Consider the following 24,241-nt stretch of genomic DNA (forward strand, 5'->3'; position numbering starts at 1 on the left):
GCTTTCAGAAGACAATTTAAAATGAAGAGCTAAGGAGACCCAGTCTTAGACCCTTCAGCAGGTTCACCCTCTCTGTGGTGTTTACCTTTGGACTGCTAGTCTTGTTCTGCTGGGACAGATGGGAAAAGCCTGCAGATACCTTCTGCTTTTATAGCCACCCTAAGACAAAAATTCGGAGATGCAGACGCTAAGAAAACAGGATGTAAGCTTTTGTCGGAAAAGATCGCAAGAGGTTTGAGGTTTTGTTTTTTGTTTTTTTTTTTAGCTGCCTCTTTTTCTCTCTCAGTTTCTTATTCCCTCCCTCCCTCGCACCTTCCTCCCACCTCCCAGTTTCTGTCAGCAGCCAGCGCACGGTCAGGGGAAGAGCGGAGGAGATGGCGGTGGCCGAGACACAGCTGTATGCAAAGGTGTCCAACAAGCGCAGGAGCAAAAGCACCTCTGCACTCCTCGAGTCTCTCCTCGCCAAAGGATTCCCAGCTCATATCGCGTGAGTAATGTGTTCAGCTGCCTTTGCGCCCTAAGAGGCATCTTAAGATATAAGAGGTATTTCTCATGAGATCTTGAAAGCAGGCAGCTTGGTCTATTCATCAAGGGAGCCTGCTGCTTCGTGGGAGTGGTGTCCCTATACAGGGATCAGACCTGTCTTCCTTTGAATTTCTTGTAGAACAGTGTGTATTGCTCATATTGCAAAAACAAGCTGCTCTGCATTCATTTTTATAAATGCTGTGTATATCTGAAGACATGCGCCCTTCCATGTCTTCAGGTTGAGAGGCTTCACAACGAATTACGAAGTTGATGTCCGAAGTTTGCTCTTGGGATATATTCTCTTTCATTTTTTCTGCTTATCGCTGTTATTATACGGGAGCTCAATGTGGTTGTAAGTTCTATCCAAAATTTTTTTCAGGCCTGGCAAAGATCTCTTACAGGATTTTGTCACTGGAAACAGTTTTAAAAGAATAAGCTTTCCTTAACAAGATGCCACATAATTCTGTCGCTTTTTCTTCCTGTCTTGAATCAGGATCCTGTTCCAAAAGAACATCCTAGCTGCAAAATATAATAGTGACGAACCAGACACTCTTCTTGGCAACCCCAGTGAATGAGAGAATAACTGGTGGCAGCATTTCCAACCAAGTTAATAAAAAAGAAACATCATGGTCACTCCTCCCCCAAACATTGCTCTGGTCAGAAAGGGAAGTTTTAGGGAGGATTTTCAAACTTCTGAAGGGCAAGTATGGACACTTCAGTTCAAACTGTTAAAAAAAAAAATCTTTTTATTTAAATGTCAAAAAACTCCTCATAAAAATATTTTAAAAAGGAGAGCAATATCTTTGCATTTTGACTCTTCATTGAAAACTGACCAAGTTGAAAGAGCTCCATCCGTAAGTGCTGTGTTGCTTTTCTAGGAACATCTCTGTTCAGTGGAGCAACTCCAGACACAATGGGCACAGCTTAAAAGGAAACTGTGGATCCCTTGTTCCCAATTATACCCAGTGTTATTTTAGCTGTGCAGCTGAAAACCCAGATTATCGTTTCTCTAATAATGCTATAAGTTTGGACACCCAAAGTAATGGCTAGTTTTTGAATTTTTAATCCTGTGTGATGTGATGTTCTTCAAATCCCCTTTGAAACACTTGCTGCTGTTACTGAGTTGGCTTGCTGCTTCCCAGGTCAAAATCAAGAGGCAGTGGCAGAAGTACTATGCAAATTGACATAAAATGACAAAATGTCCAAAAGTGCTTTATTTTTTAATTTATTTGCTTTTACTGATTTTAAGACCTTTAAAGTTTTGATTGTGTTTTTATAAAACCTTTTAGCTGTGTCTGCCATTCCTGGATTGAACCATAAACGACCGTAGTGAAAAGTTGTTCTTTTGAGATGTCCTGGCCTGAGAAAAACAAGGCTGGGTGGAAACATTACAAAATCTTCCACAATGTAGAACCAGCACACCAAAGCAACATTTCCCCAAAGAACAAAACCAAAACATATGAGGATCGAGCCAAGCATCAGACACACAAAATGGGCCTCCCCTTGTTCTTCGGCAGAGCGGAACTGTATCAGCAGTTTTCTGCTTTAGGGAAAAGGCAGTTTATTCTCGCTGTAACGACAGTATTTTTAACACATATTTTCAATGGTTTATTCCTACTCTCTATCTCAGAGAATTTGGTATACACAGAATTTATTCTACGTGTTATCTTTCAGTCTTCACCGCTCATCTTGGTAGCGTAGGATGCCTAGTTACAGCCTAATAATCTCCGGACGCCAAGGGCTCTATGAACCCTGGTGGAAAGCATCCCGCAGCCAATGTATACGCTGAGACAAAAGGTGGGAAGAGGCACAGAGAGGAGCACAAGGGAGCAAGGAGGTAGTACTGAGCAGCGTGACAGTCCACGGTCTCAGGTCTCACTTGCTTTATCACATTCATGATCGTGTAGGCCCTGTGGTAAAGAAAAGCTGAAGTCAAGCTCCATTTGGCTTCAGGGCTGTTTGCACAGGGCTTGCCTCCGAGTGGGAGGAGTAGCAGGGCATGAAGAGATAAAACACTTGCTTTGAGGTGTAACAAGCGGTTGACAAAGTTTGGCATCATTGGCTGAGTAGCAGCAGACACTGACATTTCAACGGGATACAGCAGGAAAGGCTGCGTGGGAAGAACGACAAAAACACAGTTGTTCGCTCTTGATGTGGCAGAGAAGGGGGAGCCAGCAGAGGGGCAGAAAGAAAATGTGCAGGACTATTTAGTCACAGAGGACACAGGCTAATTTTAGACCAGCTAGCTCATGGTTTTGCATTGAATTGGCCATGGTAGTTGATTTACTTCATGGAGAAGAAAGGTAAAGCTTGAGTGGAAAGATTCAAGTTAGCCCTCATCCATGTTGAGCCCCCACTGAAGAGTCAGGCAGTGTACACACAAGTACATTTCAATGTTTTTAACAAGCCCATATGTAGTTTTTGCACTAGAGAGAAGACAGAAGGCTGGGAGGAATCACCCAGGATGAGCCTGAGTCCTGCTGTTTAATGTACTCGTTGCGCTGCTGGTGGTTGCTCAGGTGTTGCAGGGATGAATGGAGGATAAAAATGTGGGGAGACTAAACAAATCAATGCCCTCAAGACCCAGTGTCCGGAAAGGATGGCCTCAAGACAGAAGGAAAGAGATGAGCAGATGCCAAGCAATTTAGCACGTTTTCCTCCATGTCCACTCTCTCTACCTCCCCTCCATGTCTCTTCTGAGAAGTTTGTACGTGGGTTACAGGGCTGGAAATGGGGTTAATGGGTGCAGCTGCTACTTCAATACTCGAATCCTTCACCCATCGTCTAGCATTTAGTCACAAAGACTTGTTGATATGAAGCACATATTTGGCATTTTGAAAGCTCTAGTGAGACAGGGAAAGGCGAATCAAATCCCATCCCAGTGAATGTCAATTGTATTAACAGAGAGAAATGTGAGATATTGTCCCTCATCTTGGGCTGAAATGGTGGCTTAGATCTGGCTCTCTGATGGCCTGTGGGAGATCTTCAATACAGATTTTCAAACCCCAAAATGAGTGTGTTTTGCTTTGGTTATATGTATAGACTTGGGCCTGTCATCTTGAACCAGAACATCATCCTATGAGTCGAGCAAGCCCTGCGCTTTCAGTGCGTGGATGGATGGTTTGCCCAACCCCAAGGAAATCCATATAGTCCGTAAGGCTGCTTAGGAAACACCTCCAGAACACAAAGGAGGACATCCTATGTGGAGGACAGGTTACCAATCTTCAAGGAATTAAAGACTTGCAGTGTAAAAAACTGTCTGTAGGGTGTCAAGAATGTTAATATTTGCCAGGAATAACCTAGTTGTTAAAGGTCCTGTCTGTGCTGGAAAATAGACTTGGTGACCACAGCGTGTCCATTCTTTACTTTCTAGGAGTTTTGTTTCTGTTATTCTGATTAATCCATTTTGGTTTTTTCTAGGCAAAAAGCCTTGGCTGCTACTGGACAAAAGACAATAGAAGATGCTGCAAAATGGTAAGTACCTGTAATTTCTACAGTGCTTTCACATTAAGCCTGTCTAAAAATCCTCCTTCATGTGCTGATTGTCACTGAATTTTAAGTTAGCTACCATAAAAAGCCCTGCATCTGGGGTTTTGGGGTTTTTTGTTATTTTAGTTTACATGGAGAAAGAAATAATTGTATTTGTATTGGTTATTTGCAGAAGGTCTAGGGTAACTCAAAAAAGCTGGGGAGGCAAAGGCAGTCTTAGATAAAAGCAGCTGCTTTCGCAGCAGTGATGTTAGTCAGTTCATGGGACAGGCTGCTCTGGCCAGACACTGCTCATCAGTTTTAAGCCTCCTGCTTATTTATGGCTCTGGCCACTGAGGTCCCCGCACTGCCTCTGCAAGGGCTTCCCAGGCTCCGAGCCAGGATTGTGGTCACGCACCGGGGCGCATGCGGAAAGGCGCTCGGAGGCACCCCTGGGGTGAATGTCCTCCCTGCCTTGGCACAGCACTCGCACCTTGTGGTGGGCACCCATGGGCACCAGGCACAAGGCCCAAGGGGGTAACCTAGACTCTCTGTCCCTATGGAAAAGAGGAAGAGAATTGGGAAAATATCTGTAAACCCACGGTTGCACTTAAAAACGCATGCAATAACAACCTGGGGGGAAACGGCAATGGCTGAAGGCAAACAGCCCATCTTCTTCCCCTGAGAGAGGGTCATTATAAAATAAGCTGAAAGGCTGATGGTCAGAGGGAGGTATCATTAGAGTCAAAATCACTTGTTAGTCTTGATCCGTACAAAATTTTTTCCTCTTTACCAAGACTTCCACAGAGTATTCGTATGTTGATTATTGATTTATTTGCTTTAATCCACTCTCAAATTAAACACAGTCTTTCCTTGCATTCTCTTCTGGGTTTTGTAGTGCTTTTTTTTGGGCTTGATTTGATTCTTTTTTCTTTCTTTCTTTCTTTTTTTTTTTTTTTTGTGAGAAGCCAGAGGAGACATTTGAGAACGGCAGACTCTTCCCAAATAAGTTTTTGTCAGGGATGCCACCACGCTTTCCAACAATCACCTCCCAATCCAACAGCTGTGAAGCCAAACATAAGCATGTGCAGAACAGAGTGGAGGATACCATCATGTGGGATATGAGTTTCTGATCTTTGTTTGTGCATTTTCTGATTTGTTTTGTTTGCTTTTACAAGGGCTGAATAAAAATCGTAGCTCTTTTTGGTTATTTTGTTAATCTTCAGTTATTTCTCATTTTGGCATTCTTCAACTTTTTCTACCATTGCTTCTTTTTCCTCCTCCAGCCCTCTGTTTCCTGTCATGAAAAAGAGGGAAAAATAACCCAAAAAACCCTAAAAAAAATCTTTTTTGTCGTCTTCCATTTTCAGACATTGAAAGACGTGAAGGCACATAGTAAAATGTAAAGTACAGAAAAAATAAGCAGGAGAAAAATCCATTCTCCATTAGTTAGCATTTCACAGCAAAAATTTCTAAGGAGCTTTTATTTTAGCTTTTCGTTTGTAAGAAAATAACAACCTTGTGTTTCCTTTTTCTGGTTTCTACTATGAATGCCTTCAACCACAGGAAGCAAGAATAAGTGGTGCACATGCTTAGTCTGTGATACGCTCTTGATTTCAGGTTGCACTCCCACTGCAATGATCCTTCTCTGGATGACCCAATCCCTCAGGAGTATGCTCTTTACTTGTGTCCCACCGGCCATTTGCATAACCACCTGCAAGAGTTTTGGAAGGAGAGCAAGCGCCAGTGCGGGAAAAACAGAGCCCACGAGATTTTTCCACACATCACTCTCTGCGACTTCTTCACAGTAAGGCACAAAAGATTTGCAAGGGTCAAATATCATCTACTGGTGAAAGTGGACCACCGGCAGTTTTCTTACACCAGAACTTCTGCTTGGTGATCAAACTAACATGACCTAGGTCCGGGCATGTTTGCTTAATATTTGAATGTTCAGCCTCTGCACAGGCACCCAGGGCTTTCTTCCCACCACCTGCTTTAGCTACCCACCTTAGGCCTTCTCATACCTAAAAACTGGATGCTGGGACCAATGGGATGCTTCAAGGGTAGCCGAGTGATACATCCACCTAGAGCAACCCCGTGCAGTTCAGGCTGCACATGGACCTACCTGTGGGAAGCACTGCTCCACACACACAGCTATCGCCAGACAAGAGAGACCATGCTCATTGCTGCACTGATCTAGGATGTGAAACCTTCCTGCCCAGGGCAGCTGTGGCTGCCTTCAGCCAACTGTGCAACACTGACAGCATTATCATAGGATGTAGACAACTTTGGTATTATGCCTCAGGGAAACCCCTGCCTCCCCCCGAGAACCCCAGCCAGAAGGTCACAGCTATGGTGGCATGTCCCAGTCTTTAGCCTTTCTATTGAAGCTTGGATGTTGTGAAAAAGAGAGAAGGAGAATGCACAGGGATGGAAAGAGCAAGGGGAGCTGGGCTGGAGCCCTACAGTGCAATTGAGTCACTTTGTCAATAATTTAACAAGGAAGTTAGGCTCCTGAGCGGGAATCCGTGGGCTGTTTTCTGGTTCTGGAGATGCTACTGTCCACCTAGCTGGGCTTCTGAATGACGGGTAACCCTCTAGAGAACTTCCCAGCAGAGCTGCTTCTCCTACATGGGTGAATGTGCCAGTATCAGCAAAGACCAACAAAGGTCTAGAAAAACTCTGGAGCCAACTGGTACGAAGTTTTCGCATGCTGATGGTGCTGCACATGAACGTCAGCTGCAGCTGAGGTGTGCTGAAACAGACACGAGCTAGAGCAGCTGGACAAAATGATTATGTTAATCAATCATACTTTCATGCTAAACCATGCTGCTAAGGATAGACAGTGAAAATAAGAGTATTTCATTGCAAAATATTGAATAGCAGGGTACCGTGTGGCTTTTAATCACAATTACACAGAAGAAAAATCATCAATTAATAACAAATGCCATGCTGTTGAAAGGTGTCAAGTTTAAAGGCCTGTCCCTGGAAGAGATGACTGAATTGCAACCTTCACCTCGTTCACCTCAGCCCTGTTTCAGGTAGCATATTCCTAGGGATAAATGCACCCTCTGGTGCTATTCTCTGCTCCTCGGCTGTCAGCAAGAGCTGACCTGGGCACCTCACAGGCAGAAAGCGAGACTCATTGACCTGGCTCCCACCTCCTTCTCCCGACCCAGCCCTCTCCTGCTTCCTGACTCCCCACGTCTCTTGCAGCTCCTGAACTTGTTGGCCCCAGAGGACCCTGCTGCACGGCATTTGGGTTGGTGCAGGATCCCACCCACACCTATCTCCCCACAGCCCAGTCTGCCCGGTGCTGCTCAGAGCATCTCTCCTCACCACGCCTGAGCCTTGCCAGGCAGCGGGTTGGTGTCTTAAGAAATGCTCGAGAGAAAGACGGTGTAAGCAGGTCTGAGCTCCTTTCTTCTCTCCTGCTCTTCCCCTTCAGCAGCTTCACCCAGTGTAAAGGCTAAACGGAGCTAATAGCTCTGTGCAGGAGAATAAAGCAGCGTGGAAATGGAGCGTCATCAGTGTTTCTGTCTTTGGCTGGACGGCACAAATTTCATCTTTGTCTCTTCACTGTTTAAATCACTTAATTGATGCTTTTTGTGGAAGCATGGCTCTGTACAATCCCTTAATTTGCTGTCATTAGGGCATTAAGGAACATAATGACAAAGATGCCTCACGAATTTTGCTAGGTATGTCGCTCAGCATCTGAGATCTTGAAGTTTTAGCAAGAGTGATTTCGGGTGTCCGATAGCAATGGTGCAACTTCTTACTTAGAATTGAAGATGGAAATCTGGGGTGCCTGCCTCATTTCAGACAGGTTACTGTACACCTGTCAGATGGTAAAATCTTCTGGTTCTTTCCTACCCAATCTAGGTACACCGCCAGGTAGAAGGCTCCATCTCCTATTATAGCACCAGGATACTGTGATGATCAAACTGCCCAATATTACTGATTTTAATACCAGGAATTTCAGGCAAGTTCGTAGGTGTGTTGCCATTCTCAGGAAGTCTAATGCCCTCACTGTTTTATGATATTACTGTGTGACACAGGCTACAGTAGTGGCTGTTGAGCCAGTGGGTAAAGCCTGCTTTTCTTCTGTTTTCTTTCAGTGTGAAGACCAGAAAGTGGAATTATTGTATGACACCCTAAAGCGAGTCGGTGACAGCTTTTCACAGAGCTTTCCGCCATTCATTTCCCTATCACTACATTCATCCACCAGCTACCTTGGCTTTTTTGTTGGTGACAGCCATGCAAATATCCTCAAAGATTTTGCTCTGGCATTCTCGTCAGAGGCTTCAGCTCTGGCAGGTAGGACCAACATCAGAAAGAAAGCGGGTGGGTTGTTGCACAGATGCTTAGATATGGTATTTGAAAGCATCGCCTGTGTCTCTGGGGAAGCTTAGCTCGTGTTTTATGCTAGCACACACCCTTTCCTTCTACAGATTTGAAAATAACATGGCTAGGGGAGCGTGTTTTAGACTTTGAAGACTCAGTGCTTTTGTCGAGAAGCTGAAATGGTTGTCTGTGTAACTTGATAGGCCATTGATCGGGATATTCAAGATCGGAATATCCCAGACCCCCATCGCCATGCTGCTATGGCCCAGCCTGAAGGCCCAACTGCATCCCTGAGAAATAGGTCCTAATCTCCCCTCCAGTGACATCCAAGAGAAACTGCATCGCCAGTGGTGACTGAAGGCACATAGTTCAGGAATAGCTTCATCTGGGAGCAAAGTGTTCAAAACATCTCAGACAGGGAGAGGAATTCAAAACCTGTTCATTTTTTTCCTCCCAGCTGAAACCAGGGAGCAAATCCAGTCCAGACTTGTGACTTATTTTGGCATGATTAAAACCATGACATTCTGCAAAACAGTTACTCAGCAAAACTATGATCTACTCTACTGCTAATGACTATGATATTTCCTGTATCATGAAATGCATGTAGAACAAAACAAGAAGAGAGCTTTAAATGATCTTCACTTCCATGTTGTGACGTGATTGTTCTATTCCTAGATTGTCATGTGAAGCCCTGCCTAAAGCAGCTCCACCTTACCTTGGCTCACAAGTTTTATCCTCACCATCAGAAGACTTTGGAACAATTGGCCAAATGTATTAACCCAGGGGAGGCCTGCCAGTGGGTAGCTGCTCTCTACTCACGGGACATGCGTTTTGTGCATTACCAGGTACTGTCATCAGACTCACTTAATTTCGTGAGCCCATGGTCAGACTCTTTGCTACAGTCATCCTGCCTTTTTTTTTCTTTCAGAAAAGCAGTGCATGCACAGTACAGTGTTTCAAAAAACATGGTTGTTTCAAGTACCTCTTCGGGTTGAAAAAATGTACTCATGAATCAGTAGAAGACACCTTTATGGTAGCCTGCTTGACCTTCATGTCAGCAAGGTCTAATTCCAAACTCCAGCAAAAAGCCCTAATCTTACCGTGGCATGACAAAATATGAGAGACAGAAAATGATGAGGTTTGAATATTTGCTAGAATTTGTTAGATCAAAAGATCAAAGCTTTGCAGTAAAATTCCATTTGGCAAAATTAGTTTTCTTGATTGTTCCAGCTATGATGAAAACTGCTGATTAAATATCAGTGAGAAGGGCACGGTTCTTGCTGATGATTTTCTGCTTAACAGACTCCTGGTTAAAACCAGTCAAGACTTTTCCAATTCTCATTTCCAGATTTAAATTATGGAACGATCAACATTTTTTGGTCAGATGAATATATTGCTTTGCCACAAGTCTCATATTGGATTTTGGTCACACTCAGGGGAGTTGCAAGTAACCACAAAAATAGCTGATAACACTTTTGCTATGTCTGCTTTCAAATCAGTCTGTACTGCTTACAGGAAAAAAGTATTTTTATGACAACTAAATGCCTATTTTTACACATACTGCAATTGTGGTAGTGCCTTTGTTTTTCTCTGCTGAAGTATCATTAAAGAGCACATTGCGGAGTGGAAAATACTACTGGTCACTGTGTCCACTAGAGAGTTGAGCAAGCAACCCCTGAACCGCTGTGGCACGTGCAGCAGCAAGCTCCGGCCATCAGCCTGACCCTGCGGCGTGTTCCCCCCAGACGCTGAGGGCCCTCTTCCAGTACAAGCCCCAGAACATTGACGAACTCATGATCAACACCGGGGACTTCATCTATGTTGACCCAACGCAGCAGTCCGATGTCAGCGAAGGCTGGGTGATTGGGACCTCGCATCGCACCGGCTGCAGGGGTTTTCTTCCCGAAAACTACACTGAGAGGGCCAACGAGTCAGACACGTGGGTTAAGCACAGGTAAGTTGGGGTTTCGTGGGGTCAGCCGCTTTTCCTGCTGGGGATCCGTGGCAGCGTTCCTCCTCACTGTGAGCTGTGGGCTGACAGGTGGGAGCTGGAGGTGCCGTGAGCAGAGGAGAGGGTGGTCGTGGGGCCCTGGGTGGGATGCTGAGACTTCTGGAAGAAAAGACATGGGACACACACCCACAGACACCCAGAGTTCATTAGTTCAGCTGCTCAAGGGATTACCTCTGCTCGTGAACAACGTGAACATCCTAATGAATTTTAAAAGACCACATTCTGCCGGGCAGGCTGAGCCTTCCGCCTGGCTCACTGCTTTCTTCTTTCTTCTTTTTTTCTTATTTCAAGAGCTTGCAAAGTTAACTTGAAATGAAACCACACAAAGGTTACTCCACCACCTTGAGCCCACCCTCATCTTGTTGATTTACCCTGTATCAGCAGGCATCTGTCTGGCTTCCTGCACTTCGCTCTGCAGCTGACAGCGTGGCTGATGCTACTTGTAGATTAGAGCTGATTTTTCTAAGCAGGGAGGTGTAGGTGCACTTCTTACTGAGTCCTCAGAGACAGAGAGGAGGCAACCAGGTAGTATTTCCTGTTTGAAGCTCGCACTTTAGCAGGGTTACACCCAATATGTACCGTCAGTTCATATTATTTTAGCCTCGTTTTTACTGGGCAGATTCTAAATCAAGAACAAAGCAATGAAGTGGATTGTAAGTGTGCAAAAAAATATTGAATGGAACGTGAATCCAGACTTACACGTGTCTGTAGACAAAATCATGACTTAAAAAACCCTTCTATTTGTGTATGCGCCCATATTTTGTGTGTGTGTGTGTGTTGCTTCTGCTTTTTCTACAGGGAATATGTTTTTGTAACAGCTTCAAGATTATTCACTCAAACTGAAAATGAACCTAACGTAAAGCTGAATGGAGGAGTCTGTAATCCTAGTATGTCAAGGAGCGTAACCAATGTACTTTCTCTTCAGGTAATTGTTTTTTCCCTTTTCTTATCTTCACCATGTGCTTGTGCACATATACTATTAATTAAAAGCGTTTAGTCAATTTAATAGTATCTTTGATTTTCTGTCTTACATTTTCATGTTAAGTTGTAATGCGCATATATATGCACACATTCATACCCTCATACTGTATGGTATAATATCTCATAAATATTTTGTAACCTATATGGTGTACATTACTCTTGCCTTCTTTCATAAAACTCTTTTCGTTCCTGTCGTAACAGCACTACATATGAGCGCTCTGCCCAGGTTTCTCTGTGCACAGCCTTACGGGGCAAGCTGTGCAGAGGTATGGCGACAAGACCGACAAGTGAGACGCGGGCACAACTTCTGCTGACTTTCATATAGGTTCATAGCAGAGTAACTAGAGCAGAATTAGGCTCATTGCTCTTTGTTACTTTTATGCCCAGATTCCATGGATGTCACCTTGGGGGGTTTTGTGGTCCCAGATCTAAACACATGTAAATGTTTCATCATTTTTTGTATTTTTAGATACATAGCTAATGCAAATAACTGCATAGGACTGCAGCAAGGCAACAGCTAGCTGGAAAGGTTAGCAGCACTGACGGGATTACATTTTTGTCTCAGTTTCAAAGTCAACATGTATCAATTTTTTTCACAGGTTTTCCACTGGTCTTCTGGTAGGAAGAGTAAAACAAATAAGGAATCTGGTTTTTTAGCTTCAGCACATTTGCTCCTGCATTGCCTTATTGGCTCTGACTGTCAGGGATGCCAAGCCAGTCCTTTCCAGCACACCAACATGCTGCAGAAACCCCTTTGTGCTTGCTGGCCCCACGATCTCTCTTCTTGCTGTGCTGGGGAATAATCCCAAGTTCATTTGTGTTATCAGAGAAACTTGAGGGAATCTTGAGGGAATTTCCATCCTGGGGTCTCCCAGGACGCTGCGTGTACGACTGTAAGACAGAAACTTCTGCACAAGTCACACATCCTTCCACTGGCTCTTGGTTACTCTTGGCCTCTCTTATCTAGCTCAGATCTGTGGCAGAGCCACTGCTTGGCCTGAGGAACACGTTCTGCAGATGTGCACGTCTGCAGTCTAGGAGTTTCCCTGGCCTCTGGGTTCCTCCTAAGCAGAAGAGCAAGACCACAAAACCTTAGTTTTAAACACTGATCTTGTGGTGGTTGATTTGTGTTTCGAGGCAGAAATGCAATAATGTTTAGCAGAATACATACCAAATCTCATGCCACTTCTTAAGAGTACCTTTCTCTGCTGCTGAAGATACACATCTTTAACCTCAGTGCTGCAGCAGTAACGCTGCAGTGGCTTACTCTTGAAAAAGTTTTAAAGCCTTTGACCCGTTCCTCCTTATCTTCTCATCTTTATTTAACATGCATTGTATACTAACCCCAAACTACTTAGAACTTCTTTGATATTCCATGCAATCTGACTAAAGAGCGGCCTCAGAGGAGATTTGGGTTCACTGTTGACTTGGCCACAAAGTTATGAAAATTGTAAAAGTAGTGTTTTCATTAGGAAAAGAACGATGAGCTTGGTGTTAGTCCTGGTGTAGAAAATAGCATTACCACTTAAATCTTAGCTAGTTTCCCTCTTTTGTTTATGCCAAGCATATGATATATATTAAAATTTTAATGTCTTTCCACACTGTATTTAAAAGATCTGTTATCAGAACTACCTTTCACTACTATAAACAGAGTTAAATCCTAATCTGTAGTCCGTGAAGGTCAGGAATCTCTTTCGTTTGCCTCAAGTGGAGAGCCGGTCAGGCTTACTATTGTCCTAAAGGTAGGCATCTATTATAGCAGCTCCTTTTTCCCCCACTCTATGCTTGTTATAAACCTCCCAGGACAGGTCTGCTGTTCCTTCCTCCATCAGGCAGCATCCAGGAATCCAGACTTTTCATGCAGGTTATCTATAATACTGTAATGAGAAACCCTCTTTACACAGCTGTCTCAGAATGCCACCCTGCGAAGAGGCGTGCTGGTGATGCGCCACGGGGAAAGAGTTGATCAGGTCTTTGGCAAATCTTGGCTTCAACAGTGCTTGACTGCAGATGGTGAGTAAGACAATGGAAGGATCTTAGCAAATCAGAACCAAAACCAATTAACCCCAGTAACGGGGGTACAAGAGATTCCGTCTCCTATGTGTAAATGTAAACACTGACACAAAAGAGCGAATAACATTGCAAGTCAGGTACAGCACTGCTTTGACCTGCATGTTACCAGTATTTCATGATGTTCTAAAGTCCTTCATGTTTGTGTTGGATGATTTGGGACAACAACAGTAAGTCACTAGTAAAACCTGGGGAAGAAGAGCAACAGCAAACCATGGTGGAAATGAGATGTCAGCACTGACGTAAATTAAAAGCTGAATTTCTTGGCTCTCTCTCTCAAAAAAGTATGTCTTGAGGTGAAGAAAACTGACCCAGAACACGGAAATACATGTCATGAGTAAGGAGGAAAACAAGAAAGTGTGAGTTCAGAAGGGAGAGCTTTATGCCCAAAGTCTTCTTTGTTATGCTGGAGATCTCTGATATTAAGTGTGCAAAATTCACACTAGATAATGAGGGTGGCACCTTCTGGCTGCATAATCAATTGGTTGGTTTCATTTTTCTTCATTAGTAATATTGGGCTTTGTCATTTTGACAATAGTAAAAGAATATCGATATGGAGTGAATTTTTGTTTCATTTGAGCCCCACAAAGCTGAATTCTCATGGTTTACCATCTTCTCTCTCCTCCCCCATTTTGATCCTTCAGAGCTTGCAGAAGAGGTGCTATTTTGTTAGGACAGGTGATTTCCCAAGCCAGTGTTGTGACCTTAAAACGTGATCTCTTTAAGCTAATAGCAGTCACCAGTTTTTTTCATCAGGGAGACACTATGTCTGTAGTACTGAAATAATCCTGGACTCATCTGAGTGCAGGCACTGCCCTATGACCCCCCAAAACTGCTTAGTTATTACCTTTCTCCTTGGTGTGGTCTCGGCTGATGGCAGCTCCCCCTCACCCACGTGGTTTCCAGGAGAGGTCTGGGGAGAGCATAGCCCGTAGTCAGTCCCAGTGGACAGACAGTGTGGGTGTTTGAGGCGGAGGGATGAGACACTAGCTCCTTGGGCAGATGCCCTGCTTTACCATTTGCCCTCGTGGCCAGAGAACGGGGCCCGACCTGTTTCATTTGCCAGTCAAGATGTCACTCTGGGATGACTTCTCATAACCAGCCCTCCAACCGTTCTGAAGAAACGAAGCCATTCTAATAAAATGCCACCTGTGCATTCAGCTGCTGCCTCCCTTGTGCTGTGGCAAAATGTCCCACCTCGTTTCAGGAAAATACTACAGAGCAGATCTGAACTTCCCTTCCACCCTGCCGAAGCGGAAAGACAGCGTGAAGCACTTTGAATGCGATCCTCCTTTATCTTGCTGTGGTATTTTCCAATCAAAGCTTATAGGTAAGTTGGATAATATCCTACTGCAAATGTAAGGGTTTGTTTGGGAAGCAGGCTTTCATCGTCTGCAAAAGCTCATTCTGGCTTTGCAGTAGAAAACCTTCCTAGCAGCTCTCATTGTGATAACACTTCTCTATGGGCAACCACTGCAAGATCTTGTTTAATGGTAAAATAGAGAGCGGGGCTGGTTGCTCATCTTTGAGACCCATTCTGCCAGTTCCTGGTGAAGAAAGTTAAGAGGAAGAAGCTGCAACATGACCTGTGCCCTGCTGCTTGTCTGCAAGGGACCAATGTCTTATGCAGCTGTCACTGAACGGGCGGTGAGGAGTGAAGGGGCTGGCCAGAGGATGCAGCTTCATGGTCAGCAGACTGTGGTCACCTCATCATGCCTGACGGGTGGGTGGTATGGGTTAGTCTGACTCAATTCGCTCACCAGATGAAGTTGTTTCTGCGCCTGACTGTGACAATGCAAGTTTGGTGCAAATGCTTGTCTCTGATGATCCGGATATATGGGGACAGACAAATGCCTAACTGCTGTTTGCAGATTTGGAGCGAATCTTCCATAATAATCTCTCCAACCCTCATTTTACACTTGCTGTTGCATCTAGAATGAGCTTTTTAGTGAGCTCAGTCAGACAGCAGTGTGAAAAAACTGAATAGAAAGGGACTGTCAATGTATCCCGTGTCAACGAACCTGAGAAGCTCCAAGCTGTTTTTTGCAGGAAGTATTTTGTAGCAGTTTCTCATCTGTTGTGATTTGTAAAAGAGCAACTCACTTTGCTGTTCCCATCCAGGGGAAGCTCTGCTGGACCAGGAGGTGACAGTCAGCTACGTGTACTCGTCACCCGCACTCCGCTGCGTACAGACAGCTCAACACGTGCTGCAGGGTAAGGCAGCAAAACTGGCCAGGTGCTTTTGCCATGTCGAAAATATCTTCATCAAACTTCTGTGAAGTCTCTGAGATGAGCAATTATGAAGATGTACAAATTTGTGGTTATTTATGGTTACATTTAAGCAGGGAAGACGAGGTGTTCTTGTCTATCTGGTAATATAGGCAGTAATAAACCTGCTGCCATGTGTAAGGCCTGGAGAGTGCGATCCCATTGACTCTAGTCTTCGTTAGTTAAAATGGAATCTGATGTTATATCAGAGGCGCTTCACATCAGGTTGAATTCAACATTAGTAGCTGCTCATCAAATCACCACTGCCAGAAAATATTCTGAGCCAAAAAGCAAATGTTTCCAGTGCTCTGAAGGATATGTATGTCAATCAGGGAAGACAGCTTTCTCTCAAAACCATTTGCCTTTGCTTCAGTTCCTTCATACTGCAGAGCCTCTTTCCTTATCCCTCTCCCTCTCCCACTCTTTTTTCCTCTCCTGTCCCCTCCAAGAGGTTTGTCAGAGGTTCACAGTTCATTACCACATTTACATCAGTGCATGTCTTTTGGGAGCTAGTGCCACTGAGTAACCTCTCTTGAGAATAACCAACAAAATAATGTGTGTTTTAACAAGAGAATTCCATTTCTAACACTGTCAGACAATTTATTGCCCCACCTGAGGACCAGTGAGCAAAATACTTTATAAAGATGTTAAAAACATTTCCTGTCTAAAGTTTATTCAGATTGCAACATTACTCAGTCTTTTCTTCTATTCTCTGCTGTACCCTGCAGATCACAAGAGAGATCCAGAAATAACAACAATAATGTAAGAATTTGTAATGCCTTAACATTAGTCAGACGAGAATACAATGTTGGCTTCATTTAATCAACACGATCTTCCTTTGTTCGATAATAAATAATTCTTTTTCATTAATGAAAACATTACAGCAAACAAGGTAGAATATACAGCACAAATGTAACACTTCGAGTGTGCCTTTCTCTTCTTAATAAACATTTCTTGTTCTTGCAGGGCTTAAATTAGATCAAAAAGTCAAAATCAGGGTGGAACCAGGACTGTTTGAATGGACCAAGTGGGAAGCAAGCAGAGTAATTCCTAACTTCATGACTGTCACAGAACTGGCGGAGGCCTCTTACAAAATAGACACAAGTTACAGGTAATTGCTCCATATCTACCTTTTAAAGCTGTACTTTTTTTCCCCGAGTTGCCTCTTCATCTTTTTATTTGTCATATACCATTATGAACACTGCAAAAAATGGGCGATTCTGACCAAATTCAAGCCTGTGTGATCTGTTCCCAAAATATGCTGTCAGCTGTCTTGTCCCAAGAATCAAATTTGTTAGCTCCTCTGACACAGACACACACGCACGATTGGGAATCTGCTCGCACGTAGCATGTGGGTGCACCTGCACACACACAGACATCTGACACTTGTGCATGGGACCAGCCCTGCTTTGGTGTTGCCTTCAGATCCTCCAGTGCAGGCCCATGGTTTGTCAAACACAAAGATAGATGCATTATAGGCATTAGTGTCAGGGACCAGGAGTTTTGTTTTTACCTTTGGCTCATGTGAAACACGCTTTAGAATCACAGAATCATAGAATTGTCTGGGTTGGAAGGGACCTTTAAGTTCATCGAGCCCAACCGCAACATAGCACTGCCAAGTCCACCACTAAACCATGTCCCTAAGCATCGTGTCTACCTGCCTTTTAAACACCTCCAAGGATGGTGACGCAGCCACTTCCCTGGGGCAGCCTGTTCCAATGTTTGATACCCAGCTTTCACTGGGTTCAGTGAAGAAATTTTTCCCAATATCCAATCTAAACCTCCCCTGGTGTAATTTGAGGCCATTTCCTCTCATCCTATCTCTTGTTACTTGGGAGGAGAGACTGATCCCCACCTCACTAGAACCTCCTTTCAGGTAGTTGTAGAAGGCAATGATGTCTCCCCTCAGCCTCCTCTTCTCCAAGCTAAACAACCCCAGCTCCCTCAGCCGCTCCTCGTAAGACTTGTGCTCCAGAGCCCTCACCAGCCTCGTTGCTCTTCTCTGGACAAGCCCCAGCACCTCAGTGTCTTTCTTGTAGTGAGGGGCCTGAAACTGAACACAGTATTTGAGGCACTCAGTGGTGCTGAGTACAGGGGGACAATCACTTCCCTAGTCCTGCTGGCCACATCATTTCTGATACAAGCCAGGATGCTGTTGGCCTTCTTGGCCACCTGGGCACAGTGCTGGCTCATATTCAGCTGGCTGTTGACCAACACCCTGGGTCCTTTTCCACTGGGCGGCTTTCCAGCCACTCTTCCCCAAGCCTGTAGCACTGCATGGGGTTGCTGTGACTCAAGTGCAGGACCTGGCACTTGACCTTGTTGAACCTCATACAATTAGAAATTTAGAAATGTGAAGAACCACCTATCGCGTAAATAACATGCTGGTTTTCAGCAACGAAGAATTGTGACTTTAGAAAATGTTAGTAAGCCCTTTGCTTAGGGCCTGCAGGGCAGCAGCAAGAGGTCTGCCCCATGGCAGAGGGTGAGCCCAGGCTGGGAAGTGGCAGGGAGCACAGCTCCATGCCTGAAATGTCACAGGTTGGTGTCACTGAAGCAACAGCTACAAGAGCTGCTGTCCTTCTGGTTTTGGGGGGCAGGCAGAACAGCAGTGTTTGACTAGAATTGATGTTTGCACCAAATTCTGTCAGGGAAGGGGGTTGTTTTGCCTTGAGTTGCCCAAAGATTAGTACTGTGTTGAGCAAGGACCCTTTGGGGCCCTCGCAACTTGGTGGTGATGCCTTTTCTGAGTGCTTGCAAACCACAGAAGGGCAGGAAATGATAAGCCTCCAATTCAATCTAGCTGCTCATCTTGCTCACAAACCAGGCTGCTCTGTGTTTGCAGTGCACAGCCAGATCCAGGAAATTACTCAGATAATAAAAGTGAGCATCTCTGGGGTTTCCCATATGCACAAGAAAGGGGGAAAGGAAACTTCTCACGTCTTAATGCATTTCTTACAGCCAAGAAACTGGCTTAATTTGAAATTGTATGGAGGAATGAAATCCTTCATTTTCTTGGATCATAGTACTTTCTGGTGTGTTTTACCACCAACAGACTGTTTTCCCTAGGTTCTTTTGATAAAAAATCACTTGCCTCAAACTTCCACATAGAAAAAGGTGCAAATGAAGAGCAGTGGGAAGTTCAGAGGGGAAGCTTTGAAGCAGTACTAACTACAGGGTTTCAGATCCTTCACAGTTCACTCAGGTCCAGGCAAAAATAGGGTGGATGAGATATAAACTTGCACATATGATGCCAGTTTCTTCCCATCACATGCAGGGTTCAAAATCCTTGGGTCCCAGGAGCTGGTTTTACCATATTCACCCACTGCAAATGACAACCTTCAACTAGGTTAAGTCCGTGATCACTCCCTGTCAGCAGTTGGGAACCCAACCCAAATTCTCCTGTTTCCAGTGCCTCTAAGAGGCAACGTGAGTGACGCTGAAATATTCACTGCCCATGCGTTGTGTGCTGAGACGAAATCACTTTGAGGTTCACTGCATCCAGTTGCAGACATCTAAGAACTGGGTGCCTAGCCTGTGATGGTTAGCTAGCAGCCTTCTTGTTGGTGGAAAGAAGGGGACTCCCAAGACAGCAATTTTCTGTCTTAGTCTATGTCAGACACTTAAGACAGTACAAATTGCCTTCTGAAGGGGCTTACTTTCCTCCTTTGACCTAGCCAGACAGTTGAGTTGTGGGCAGCTAAGGTTGGGTGGCATCAACCCTGCCTCTCTCTCCTCTCATGCCCTGGCAGAAGCAGAGGATTGGTAGGTTCTCACTGTCCAAGATCAGGATAAACTCTGCCTTTGCCATTCCTGCTGTTAAAGACTGACAGTCACGGTGTAAGCCACTTATTTCTTTCCTCTTCACCCTTTGCATGGAGGACAAGGCCTTCCTTTCCTCTTCATAACAGCTTTTTGCAAACTGTTATCACAGCCTTCTTCGGCCTTTCCTCTGAGCTGAACTCTTCCCATTCTCTCTTGTAGGCTGTGCTTTCTGGACCCCTGTTCACTGGTCCTTTCTGGATTTTCGCTTGTTAATCCTCATCTCACTTGCCTTGTAGCCCCCACAGCTGGACACAGCACTCCCACCAGGACCTTAGCCTGGTCTGGGCACTCCTGGTGCTATTTGGCCTGGAAACCACCTGGGCAAGTGCTGGGGATGCTCAGTTTTGCTGCAGGACAGCTGGTTAATAACAGGGTTAATACTGAAGGGACTGAGGTACCAACAGGACAGCACATTAAAAAAAAATTGCAGCTCTGCCAAAAGACAGACTAGTTTTGAATACCCCAATATAGACTTGTGTGACCTAGCCAGGATTAATATTAGCTATGATTAACAATCCAACATGAGCCTTTCACACGGTTTTACAACCTATTTTCTACTTCTGCCGCTTGTGCTGACTTAATACACCAAGGACTCACCTGGGAAAGTACACTGTGATACCATGCCTTACTACAATATATTAATCTAATCTCGCTCCTGCCTATTCACTGAATAAGGAGACAATCAAACTGGGGCAAGGGGGACAGTTGTTTGTAGAAAAAAAATTAACACCCTGTATTGTATCACAACACAGGGCTAACAATATTTGCCAGCCATAGCAGTGAATGCCTCCCATTCTGGAAGAAGATAGATTTAAGAGGGTGACATGAAAAAACAGAAGAAGGCTCAGACACTTAGGAGTGGTGCATTGTGATTAATGTCCTTGGAAACATTTTATTTGTTTTAACTCTAGGGTTTAAAGTCTTCTACTATCCATTTGTCCAGCTGATGCAGATATGCCATGTTTCTTGTTGATTTTGATTTGCTTGCTTTATTAAGGAGACTAACACTGAGGTAATCTTGAAAGCTTTCACATCATCAGTGTCTTGCCCTTGGTTTGAACTCGGTCGGGATTGCTAGAGCTGGGCTACTCTGCAGGTCTGCAGCCCATACCTGGGCAGTGGTCCTTGCCAACAGTATTGCTCAAAGCACGAGCTTTTCTTAGGCATGAATCCTACTTTAAATAATCCCCACTGTAAACTACAACTTTTATTAAAGCCTGGTTTTCCCTGCATCTGGCGCGTTATGAGGTATGAGATTTAGCCATAAGATTTAATAGAAATTACTGTGGGGGAAGCTAATGCTCCATGCAATCTGAGGTAGCAGTATGTCATCCAGGTCAGTAGATAAACCTATAGCCTTTTAACCAAGTAACGCTTCTCTGGTGGAGTCATTCAATAGTGCTAACAGTGTCCCCATATTCATATAGATTAACATATATTTGTGGTTTTATTGTCAGGGGTAACTTCCCACTCTCTTCTCTGGTGCCATCGGAAAGTTATGAAGAATACGTGAGCAGAAGCTCTGCGGTTATAAAACAGATCATCACTGCCTGCCCCAGCAAAGGTAAAGGTTTCAGATCTTTGTATGTTCTGTCAGACACTTTCAGTAACAGGAACAGGCAGAGATTTGCCAGCAGAAGCACATTTAACATGAGTTGTTGATACTGCACAGAGCTTAAGGCAGGCTCTTAGTCCTTGTCCTGGGTTACACTGAATCTAAGTCCATGCGATTTATGGAATAGACACGAGAAAGCAAAACTAAACAGAAGACAATAGAGTACTAAATTGTAATAGTATACTCTTTGTTGGGTCTTTCTACATTGGGATGTAGCTGAACATAATAGACTTTTCTTGAAAGCTTTTTTTTCCCTTTTCTTAGCAAATGCTTTCTCTCACTAGCTGGCCTGCCTACAGCACGCCAGATTTTTTCTGACCAACACAATACATCCTGCCACAGAATCAGAGGTCTGCAAAGATGAACAGCTCTCATCTGCTGATGGGTAACCTGGCAGTGCTGCAGGTTACTACTTTGCTTTGCTTTCTTTGGCATATCAGGTGTCATCCTCATTGTGGGCCACGGCTCTTCCTTGGCATCTTTTACCCGACCTCTGATAGGACTCCCCGCCAGAGACAGCAGTGACTTTGCCCAGGCGGTACGAAAGGTAAGAAGATTTTTTTTCAGCAGGAAGCTTTCTTTTTGGTTTATTATACTTTTAATAAGGAGCCTGTTTACACAGCGAGACATGCGTGTAATTGCATGCCAATACCAATGGCATTAGCTTTCTCATTACAAAAGGAATCTCATGTAGTTTTAGCAAAGCACTGGAGGTCAAGAGAAGGATTTTCTCCTGGTGAACAGTATGTGACTAGCAGCTAAGTCATTGGAGAAGATTTTCAGCTCCCCTGGAAAGTTAATGCTAGGTAATACCCACAGACAAGAGGTACATTTGGAAACCTCTCCATCTGGAGATAGCCTCCTTCCTTTAGAAACATGGCTAAGAGCCTTCCCTCTCCTCCCCATGGTGTTGTGAGTGTAACCTGCAGATGCGTTCAGTGAGTCACTCTTTAAGAAGCTGTGTGTTTTTCAAGTCACTGTAAGTTCACAGCTTCGGCGCTTAGCTACAGAATGAGGCGGAGAAGGGTTTTCTTGCCAGCTTCACAAGTGGGCCCTGTGCTTGAGACTTGGTGGCCAAGGTTTTATGTCTATCTGTGTATTATCACCAGTGCCAGATTTCTTCACCCCAGTTTTCCTTTCCATCTTCCTTGTTATGACCAACCAGATAATTCAGCCATTAAATATATTTTTACTACCACTGTCTGCATAAGGAGTGAATATGTTCTGATCATCAAATTCAAGTATGAATGTGGGGTGATGACACAAGTTCAGCTTTCGCCCCGCAGGCCTCCAGTCTATTTTTAGTTCATTTCAGAAGTGGCAAGATGAACTCCTCCCAGAACAGTCTCAGGGTCGACTCTCTTCTGTAGCAAAGCCCCCTCTTTGATGTCAAAGCAACGACCCTGATAGTAATTCCACTGGTAAATTCTTTCCTAGATCCCTTCACTGGGCATGTGTTTCTGCGAAGAGATTAAAGAGGAGAACAAGTGGCAGATGGTCAACCCACCAGTGAAGACATTAACTCATGGAGCAAATGCAGCATTTAACTGGAGAAATGGTATCGTGGAAGATTAGAAGGCCGGCTCTGCCTTTGCAGTTGTCAAAAATGAGCCAAAGACAGGTTATGGTTCAGCACAGTCCAGTGGTTCATCCAGAAGAATTACAGATGGTGGGAAATACCCTCTCTGAGTCGTCAAAGCAGAGGAAAACACTTCTAAGATTGGTGCCTGAATTTTGTATTCATTTCAGTGGCTGAGAAGAAGTAACCTAGGAATTGGCGTGCAAGTGAGCAATTAACTCACTTAGTGGTGGTGAAGAAAGTACCTTTTAACCTTTTCTGAGAGTACCAACATTGAATAAACACGGAACTATAAACTCCACTGCTAAAGACACTAAAGTAGACAATGTTGCATTTTCTAAGACCAAAATACATCCAGTGAGAATTGCTTTTTTTTATGTGCTCGGGTATTTTCAGACAAGCAAAGAAACTGGAATGGAAAAAATGTCATCTCCTATCCAAAGAGGAGACCAGCTCTACCTAAAGCCACTGGTCTTCCTGTTCATTCCACCAGTTCCATGAGAGCAAATACCACACTGACTATTTACCTCTTCAACAAAGTGGTCCATTTTCTGTCACAACAGCTCCTCATTCAGCAATTCCCAAGTGATCCATATTGCAAAAGGGACTAAATGGTTCCTTTTTGAAGAAAACTGAACTTATCGCTTTACGGTTGCTGGGACAAAGAAAGATGTCCTGCAGTACTGTACTGGTGATGAAACCGTGACATGAGCAACTCTAACTGCTGAACACTTCCTGAGATGGCACTCGCAGGACAACAGCTTTGCTTTGTGCTGTCAAACTGTATAAATGGGGACACACCTACTGGACAGGTCACCCGAAAGGTCTCTGTAGCTTTTCTCTTGGTGATTTGTTTGATTAAGGGAAGGTAGTCCTAAAAAATTGTGCACAAAAGAACATGCCTTTACACAGTCTGTTTTCCTTTGTATTTTTCCTTTCCAGTTATCCTGTCAGATAACTAACTCTGGGAAAGCACAAGTGTTTCTTTCAATGAGAGGAAAAGTGGAGGTTTCTCTTTCTCTCTTAACATGACTAAAAACGTTTTCATCTTCACTCTTCGTCTCCCTGCGCCTTCCTGACATATTCCTGCATACATGCCATTGGCCATCAATCAGGGCATGCGGTAGAGCCCATCCAACATTCAGCCTTTGGGGCTGAGGCATCTGACAAGCGCCCTTACCTGTGGGCGTGTGTCAAGGTCTGTTTGGATCCCTTTTGCCCAGATTAGTTTATCATGTTAATTCATTTATTCACCATTCAAGTCATAAGATTTCAGAACTGATAACCCGTAACTCTTTACATTGTGCACCTGTGAGCAAAAGAAAAGAATTAGTTACCTAGCTGACGGTGAGAGTGCCCATCCTTCCTCCTCCATCACGGTGCAGGCGTCCCCTGTATCACACTGGGAAGCAGGAAAGCCTCAGCAGTCCAGCTCCTGTTGGATCCACTTCAAAAGTTTTTTGGGTAAGCTGATGTTTTATACCCTCCAGCTTGGAGGTTTGGTCTATACCATTTCCAAAAGTTAGTGGATTCTGAAGAAACTGCCAGATAAAAG

General features: G+C 44.3%; 1 protein-coding gene across 1 annotated transcript; it reads left to right on the plus strand.

Annotated features, from left to right (window-relative positions):
* The first annotated feature begins 214 nt into the window (after window positions 1-214).
* UBASH3A (ubiquitin associated and SH3 domain containing A) lies at window positions 215-23,739 on the plus strand. The gene is made up of 14 exons (XM_074602658.1): window positions 215-487; window positions 3,946-3,999; window positions 5,614-5,800; window positions 8,112-8,310; window positions 9,013-9,182; window positions 10,083-10,291; window positions 11,147-11,273; window positions 13,234-13,342; window positions 14,607-14,729; window positions 15,521-15,613; window positions 16,634-16,778; window positions 20,950-21,056; window positions 21,548-21,654; window positions 22,545-23,739. The coding sequence occupies exons 1-14, from the start codon at window positions 375-377 to the stop codon at window positions 22,680-22,682; spliced, it is 1,881 nt and encodes a 626-aa protein (XP_074458759.1). The 5' UTR covers window positions 215-374; the 3' UTR covers window positions 22,683-23,739.
* Window positions 23,740-24,241: the final 502 nt, after the last annotated feature.

Source organism: Larus michahellis, chromosome 1 (assembly GCF_964199755.1).
Source record: "Larus michahellis chromosome 1, bLarMic1.1, whole genome shotgun sequence".
Taxonomy (NCBI): domain Eukaryota; kingdom Metazoa; phylum Chordata; class Aves; order Charadriiformes; family Laridae; genus Larus; species Larus michahellis.